The 8,498-nt window shown below is 41.9% G+C and overlaps 1 protein-coding gene across 7 annotated transcripts in view; it reads left to right on the forward strand.

Annotated features, from left to right (window-relative positions):
- The window catches only part of zdhhc9 (zDHHC palmitoyltransferase 9), a 34,391-nt gene extending 26,090 nt beyond the window's left edge, over positions 1-8,301 (forward strand). For 4 of the 7 annotated variants that reach the window (XM_084352418.1, XM_084352416.1, XM_084352420.1 and 1 more), the window contains 3 exons: positions 3,751-3,854; positions 3,953-4,064; positions 5,396-8,301. In XM_084352418.1, the coding sequence (XP_084208544.1) occupies positions 3,751-3,854; positions 3,953-4,064; positions 5,396-5,596 (417 nt within the window). In that variant the 3' untranslated portion in view covers positions 5,597-8,301. Of the gene's footprint in view, positions 1-3,750; positions 3,855-3,952; positions 4,065-4,584; positions 4,669-5,395 lie in introns of all 7 variants that reach the window. The other 3 variants (XR_014622550.1, XR_014622551.1, XM_084352419.1) reach the window with 3 other exon arrangements.
- Positions 8,302-8,498: the final 197 nt, after the last annotated feature.

The following is an 8,498-nucleotide window of genomic DNA, read 5'->3' on the forward strand; positions in this document are numbered from 1 at the left end:
AGGCAACCAGATGAACTCCTCCGCAAAAGATGCAAAAGGCCAAACATCTTTGCTGGATTATTCCCATAATATTATCATATGTGTATTATTGACACGATATCAGTATTTCATCTTTTAGTATCACGATATTGCGACACCCCTAAATGAGGTCATGAGTAAGTTTCTTCAGCAGGAGGAGAACCTGTGTCTGTGACACCCACATACCAACCATGGGAGTTTGCAGAGCAGACCACCGCAGCATGATACTTTGTTTTGTCAGAAGTAAAAAGATTATCAACAGAGATTTGGTATCTGCATCAAAATGCTTGTCAGGAGTTTGGTTTGAAAGGTGAAACGAGGGAGACAATTCAAACTGTTCACTTCCAAGAGTTTAAATGAAGGGTTGGATGTGTTAAATGTAATTGTCAAGGTTAGGCACATAATGTAGAAAAAGTATAGTTTGAAGAATATGTGTGTACATGTTGCGATCAGGCAGCCTGGCTTCACATGACTGAAAGAAAACATACATCAGAGATGTAAACTACAGAGCAGTTTCCTTGACAATCGCACCGCTTCGTTCAGCGCTGAAGAACAGAGAGAGGGCTGGAAAACTGCATCTTGTTAAACAAGACCATTATATCGTAAAGTAAAGCGAAGAAAAAACAACAGAAATAAAAGAAAACGGAGAAAACAAGATCCTAACCGAAGCTACAAAGTCTGTTTATAACTGTAGCTAAAACATCCTGCATTTGTTTCTTTGACTTCACTCGAGACAGAAGAGAAATGACCGATCTCTCTGCCTGCATTTTAAATTTTAATATGACCTCTTTTAAATACAGCTCAGCCACACTGAGATCAAAAATCTGAATTGGGCCGGTACAGCAGCAGCAGCAGCAGCAGCAGCAGCAGCAGTTTTGTTCTGCTCGGTGTGAGCCATAAGACAAATTGGCTGTTAAATGCTTTGAATACTAAAAGCAGCAGTTGGACTCCTCACTGCTCACCAAGGCGACAGTCTAATGATCTAAAAATATGCATGAATAGCTGCTATTCTTAATAAAACCAATGACAGAGCGGAGCTGGAATAAGAACAAAACAGACCAGCTGCTTTCTGACTGCCGACTTGTCAGCTACATTTAGAAGAAGCTCGTGAGGCTAAATGAGGAGAAAAAAATATTGATTGCTTCTTCTCATTACCACTGAGTCATTTTACAGTCATCGCACATACACACACGGGTTCAGGCTGATCTAAAGCAGATGATGAGTGGTGGTGATGCAGGTGGATGAATCCACAGACGGAGTCATTTATGTAGCGTCTGTGTATACTAGTGTTTACAGTGTGTATACTTTATTGGAGGCTTTGTTGGCCCAGATCTGACTGCAGAGGCTCTGACTGGAAGCAGAGAGCAGCAGCAGCAGCGATGGAGGCTCTAGATGGCTGAAAGCAAGAAAGTGCACTCATACTTTGTTGTAATGATTAATTTATAATTCCCCTTTTTTCTTCCTGTGGGATGGCTGGCCTCATTTTTTTTCATTTAATCAGTAACGAAGCTCTGCAATATGCACCTTCGGTGTAATGTTGCTCTAGCAGGAGTTGAAACAATGGCTGTCAGCCCGGCCGTTTCAATATCTGTGATTGGCCTAATAATAGATGCATCGATACCTGCAGGGGCCGGGCACGCTGCCAGAGATACTGCTGGGGGGAGGCGGAGGGGGAGGACGAGAGAGAGGAGAGGAGGAGGAAGACAGAAATGGTGGAAGAAGGGCAAAAAGAGAAGGCACCTTGAGTGTTGTAGCTGCTCCGGTCTCCCACAGGATGACACATGCTCTGTCAACTGTGTCTCCTACACACACACACACACACACACACAGAGACACACACACGCGGTACACGTAGGCATGCAGTACTGGAGTGCCTTATTGGCAGACTGTTGACCTAAATCTACTGCAACTAAAAAACAAAAAAGCTGATGTGTGTCAGTGCAAACTCATTCTGTGCAGTGAAACCTTTTTTAGATCAATATACTTTGTCTTCTTCTGCATGTTGTTCAGGTAAATAAAAATATAATCTAAACTTTATATGTAGTTACAGTTGCACTTAAATAATCCAGCACTAATAGTATTAATTAATTAATTAATTAATTAATTAGTAGTTGGAAAATGTAAATATAGAAATACTAGTTCTGTGTTAACCTCTAATGTATTGTTGATGCTTAAAATCATGTGTCTCTGTCGATGAAGATGTTGACGTGTATTTTCAGTCCCGACTGATTTTTAACACAAAATTCTGATATCAATATATCGGCCAATATAGTTTAGAAATGAACTTTATCATATAAAATGACACCAGTACACTAAAACAGTAAACTGGCTGGGATATTATTAATTACAAATTCATTTGTATCTTATTCCCCGATACTGATATTCTGTATCTGTGATAGGCCAATATCGGCCAACCAATATATCAGTCAGGCTGTAATTCCTTTCAATAGGTACAACTAACTAATATTCTCATTCTCGGTTAGTGGTTAGATCAATACAATGTCAGGAAAGGGTGAAAAATGTTGATCTGTGTTTCCCAGAACACAAGATGACGTCCTCAAATGTCTTGTTATATCCACAACCCAAAAATACTCCGTACACCGTCAAAGACGAGTAGAGAAGGTAGAAAATATTCACATGATCTTTTTTCTAAAAAAATACTCAAACCTATTTATTGATTATCTAAATAGTTTATTAATGTAATAGTTTACAACTAATCGATTAATCGATTAATTGATGCAGATCTACTTTTAAGGCGCATTCAGGGCAGAGCAGACTAAATGTAACCTGAGAGGCAAAAAGTGGATGCGAACTACAAACCGCTCCTCTCACTGTTGCTCATTAAGCTCATCGAAGGCACTCAAAGGATTGTATCAACATTTTTATTAAGTCAGATTTTCTCTCGCTGTACAGTCAGAGGACAACGTTCAGAGAGACTGAAGTCAGAACATCAACATGAAACAATGCAAAAAATTTTGCGGGACAGAAATGTCTCCACCCGTCCTTGGTGGAAATGACATCCTTCAACTGGAGATCACAAAGTTTCCAAAGACACCAGATATGTCAGGCAGAGGCTTGTGGGAGTACGTGTTAAATAATGTATGAAAGACATCTAGAATATTTTTGTTTGATGTATTTGCGCGGCTGTAAAAATGTTGGTATGAAATCTTTGGTTTTAATATTTCAGTCAATGTAAGCCTCATATGACACTTACACAAGCCAATACAGAATTCATGAAGACACATTCAGCGTGGGATAAGATGATGTTTCCACCCTGGAAGAAAACAAAAGAGGGGAACTGGATGTTTAGGAGTTAAATGTGCCTCCTGCGAGCTGCTAAATAATGCACATCACTGAGAGTTTATACACAGTACAGTGTGGAAGGACTTCGTTATTTGCTGGGGGATTCCTTTGTATGAATTATCAGGTTTTTCAATGAATTATTCAGGTGGTTGTAACATGTAGTTGCTGTGCTCGTTGGCACCCGCTGGCACATAGAGTTCCCATTAAACCAGAAATCATTAAATCCCTGACGAGATCTTTTTTAGTAGGTCAAAGCCGAGCCTGTGGGAATAACATCTAAAAACGGAGCTCTGCTTTTGAATAAGGTATAAAGCGCGGGGAAAATCTTCCTGAAAGAGAACAGCCAGAAAGTCGGGATGTGTTTGGGATGTTGGTCGACGGTTTTCTGCTCCAGTGATTGAGTGTTGTGTTCGTTTATGTTTTGCACAGATTAAAGGATCCTGGTCGGGAAAGAACAGAGTCCAGAACCCGTACAGCCACAAGAACATCATCAAAAACTGCTGCGAGGTGCTCTGTGGGCCAGCGTACCCGAGGTAACTTCCCGCCGTTATCTATGAGTTAAGACTTTTGGAGATTTGTCAGAGATTAACGAGCCGGATGCGGTGACTGATTGTCTCGTCTCGCCCTCCAGCGTCTTGGACAGAAGAGGACTGATGGATGAGGATTCGTCTATTTCTGCAACTCCTGCTGGCCCCTCCTCCTCTTCCTCCACCAGCAGCAGCAACCCAGTGCCACAAACCACGGTGAGCACACACACACACACAGACACACACACACTGTACCCTCCCCCTTCACCACACTGAAGTGGATCGAGGCTGCAGGATAGTGAATAGAGAGCCGACATAAAACAGAGTCTCTACCAATTACAGAGAGTTTCTGAGAGAAGAAAGGAGTAGCGCGCTTTAAGTGGAGAGCACTTTTTCTTACTGATGAGCCGTCCTGGTACATGTGGACATGGAGCCATTTTGTGTCTCTTTACACACTTTGCTTACACGCATTGTTTATCTATTTAAAACAGTTATTATACAACCTCTGATCAACACATGAGAGTAAGACGAAGAAGGGCCTCAGGCAATACAGTGCAAATGAATCATTCATCCACAGACACAGAACGATGTGTAACCTTGCATACCTTTCAGCACATGCAGTTACAGTTCCTCGTCATTGAAGCAATGTAAGATGCGTTTCAGTGTTGTGTTGAAGTCCGTGCACCCCAGTCAAATAATTTTTGCCCTTCTGTTCAAATTGTTTTTTCCTGCAAAGCCGCCCAGCACTGCAGGTTAAGGTCAGTAGATGGGACAAAATCAGCAGAAAACAGACTTCAGCAAAACAACAGATAAAAAACAGGTCAGATAAATGAAGAATAACATGTCATTTAACTCCTCTGTTGTATTTGTTCTGATTAGAAGAAGTAACGCAATTGAAAATGAAATATTTTTTATTTATTTATTGTGAATGACGTCTTCACAGCCCATCGCTGCTCTGATGTGTTCTTCATACAGTAACGTCTCTTTAAATCATGTGAAGTTTTTTTGATAGAAATAATAAAGTTGTGTTTGCATCTTCTCCAAACTCTATTAACTGTGTTCTGTTTTAGTGTCTGTTTAGAAGAATGTTAAGTGTGAATGAAGATGGTGATTATTATCTGAAAAACATCACAACACTGAATAAGTGAAAGTCTATTTTCAGCCGTGTGTCTGGAGGTGTTACTTTCAGTCCCCGACACTGGTCGTGTCTAGGTGGTAACCTCCAGACCCACAAAAGATCTTGTACGAGCTGCTATAGATTAGGACTCAGGGCATTGTCGATTTCTGTGTGAGTTATTTGGGCTGTAAAATGTCAGAAAATGTCAATCAGCCTAACATGATGACCTCAAATGCCCACAACTCAAAGATATTCAGTTAATTGTCATGGAGGAGGAAAGAAAACAGAAAATATTCACATGTAAGAAGTTGGACTCTTGGCTTTTGACATTTTTCTGACATGTTTCAGCAACACGCCGTGGCATTTCTGTGATGCTTTGCTGCAGCTCAGTTTGTCGTCAGTGGCTCTTACTGCATCTACGTCTTTTCAGCATGCTGTCTTCTGCCTGCAGAAAACCACGGCTCCACTCATCCCCAACGAGCACACACCTGACGACGCCAAGCCGAGCATCGCCGCCTCAGAAGAGAAGAGCCCCTCCCCCAAAGAGGAGCACCCTCCTGCAAAGGCCCCGCCTCTGGCTTCACCCGAGACTGATGTAGAAACATCCATCACCAAGGACAAGACCCATTAGCTGCATGAGGGGGCGGCTGCGGTTGTAGCCACTCCCCCCCGGTCATTCTGCCTGGTCAGGAACTGAAACATTAACAGTCGACGTCTGATTACTGTGCAGGTGACTCAGATCTTCTCCTGCCCTACATTCCACCAGAAGAGCGGAGCTTCTGCGGCAGCTCCTCCTCTTCCCTCCTCTCCTCACCGGTAGCTGCAGGGCTGTTTGATTGACACTTACTCCTGCAGGATGGGGAGAGATTTAATGGAAAGTCAGCAGCTTCCTCCGACTTCTGAACACTGCATGGAAAAGACACGCGGGGGGGGAGAAGCTGCAGAGACTAAACACTCTCCAAGACTTCCCCGCAGGTCACCTGTGGGCCGTTCTGATTGTCAGTACTTCCTTTTGTTCTTCATTTAAAACCGCATAATGACGTTTATTGTGAGAGGCCAGCTCAAATATACTCCTTGCAAGTGTCTGGCAAAAGACGATCCTACTTCTGGACATGTATAAACCTTCATACATACAGTCGGTTTTCTGTTGTGTGCACATTACATGCCCTATGCAAACCAAGAGGAGGCTGTACGAGCGTCTTTTTATCGAGTGTGGAAAGAAGGGTTACAGCTGTGAGTACACATGATGTCCATGCAGGGGGAGGACATGCAAATCCTTAGCTGAGAGATCCTGAAGGCTTCTTCCAGACAAGTCGAAATCTACCTTGTATTCTGATATTGCTGCATTCAGTACTGTTGTTCAATACGTGCATCTTTTTTTTAAAAGTGATCTGATCCAGACCAACGCCTGTCCTTCCATTTTTATATAATCAAGGATGTAGTGTGACGTCGGTGCTCGAAAATAGACATTTCTGTACGCACAGTAACCAGGAGACGCTTTGCCAGAGTCCCAGTGTGTGTGTGTGAGAAAAGGCCTGACTTCTGATGATAGCAGACACTCGTAGTAACAGTGCCTTATCACAACAGTTGCTCCATCGAACGCAGCCGACAGAGAAGCCTGTCAGATCTGTTCCAACCATTGAAACAGTGAGAAACGCCAAGGTTTATACACTAACGAGTCCAGTGGTTCCCGACCTGAGGGCTGAGATCAGTCTAAGGGGTCATGAGACGATTAAAGGAATAGCTCGACATTTTGGGAAATAGCTCATCAGGTGTCTTGCAGAGAGTTCGATTAAGAAAAATTGATACCACGCCCATGTCTTTGTGGTAAATATGAAGCTACAGCCAGGAAATGGTTAGCTTAGCTTAGCATAAAGACTGGAAACAGAGGAAACGGTTAGCCTTGCTCTGACAAAATCAGGCTGCCAGCATCTCGAAAACTCACTTAATAAAAACCATCATTAATAAACGGTAAATTTAGAGTTAATAGTTATATCACTATTAACAATTAAATGCTTTATAATCCATTTATTAAGCAATTATTTATTTATTGCTTGATAAATAATTTGTAAAGCATTTCATTGTTTGTAAACTGTGAAGTAACCATCAACTTAAGTTTCATGAACTATAAATTAGGGGCGTCGCAACATCACGATATTTATGATGATAAAAAATGAAATATTTATGTTGTGTTAATAATACACACGTGTTCAATTGTGATATCATTACAGCCCAGTTATAAATATACCCATTTATTATAAAGTGATCCCCAAACATCTTTTGTTTTTTGTACGACTGTGGCTGTTTCTTCACATCCTGTTTTTGTGTTTTACAGATTAAACAAAAATAATAGTTGAGCTTTAGAGACGTTTGAAGAAGCCAGGTTGGTCGTTCCCCCCCGTCCCGTCTTATGCTCAGCTAAACCAACCAACCACAGACGCAGGTTGTAGCTTCATATTTCACCTTCTCGTCTAACTCTCAGCAAGAAGTCGTATAAGACGAAAGGTCCCAAATTTCTTTTAAATGCACGGGAAAGTAGGAAAAAACATATTTCTTATAAATCATACGAAATACTGTGAAAATATTATTAAAGAAAGATCACAGCTGGTAGATGTTTGTGTCTGAAGGAGTTGGGAACCACTGAACGGACCTCGTGAAGCGGGAACTAAGCAAAGCCATTGTTGAACTGTACATAGTTTTTAGCAGGTGAGGATGTCCTGAAAACCTCTCAGCTGATCGGTGAGGGGGAACGACTGCAGCAACTTTTACGTTTTTTGGCTTCTTGTTTTTCTAAGAATAAGAGCGGCCAGTGTTAATTATGCTTCCCGTGAGCTTGAGCACCTCCTCCTGCAAACCACACCACAGCTGATCTTCCTCTGACCTCCTGCCTCCTCCCTCTATAACAAAACAGCTCCCATATTTAACTCCTCCTCTTCTTCCTCTTCTTCTTCTCCTCGCATCTTCGCTGTGACAGTTATTTCTCCAGTGCGCCCGAGGGCCGCTGCGAAGGCAGCTGGCTCGTTATCGCCGAGAATAAAGCAGAGATGCAGAGAGAGAAAGGCGCTCGATCCTTTCTTTTCACACATCTGTGTACTTCAGACGGAGCACAGAGAGTTTATTTTGTTTTGGTCACAGATCGCTCGAGGGGACGGCATCCACACAAAGAGAAAAATGAGAGAGGGTGAAGCTTATTCTCAGTATTTAAATGATGTTAGCTGATAGCGAGAGTTTGTGATAGTGATTGTGTTGTATGCAAGACAGAGTTAGTGTTTGTGAAATATACTCGTGTAGAAACTCTAGTGTGTCAACAGCTTTGTGTCAGACTCTGAACGCTGACAGAGACTAAGTCCAAACACATTTGCAAACATGGGGTGGAAAATAAATTTTAGGATGCTGGGATTGTTTTCTTTGTACCTTGAGGGCAGTTTGAAGCTCAAGACTGATATTAGACACTTAATAAAAGATAAATGTGGGCCTGCGAATAACAGTTTATTTAATTATTGATTCATCTGTGGATGATTTTCTTGATTAAA

The sequence above is a fragment of the Pagrus pagrus genome (assembly GCF_965226575.1).
Source record: "Pagrus pagrus genome assembly, chromosome: 5".
Classification (NCBI taxonomy): domain Eukaryota; kingdom Metazoa; phylum Chordata; class Actinopteri; order Spariformes; family Sparidae; genus Pagrus; species Pagrus pagrus.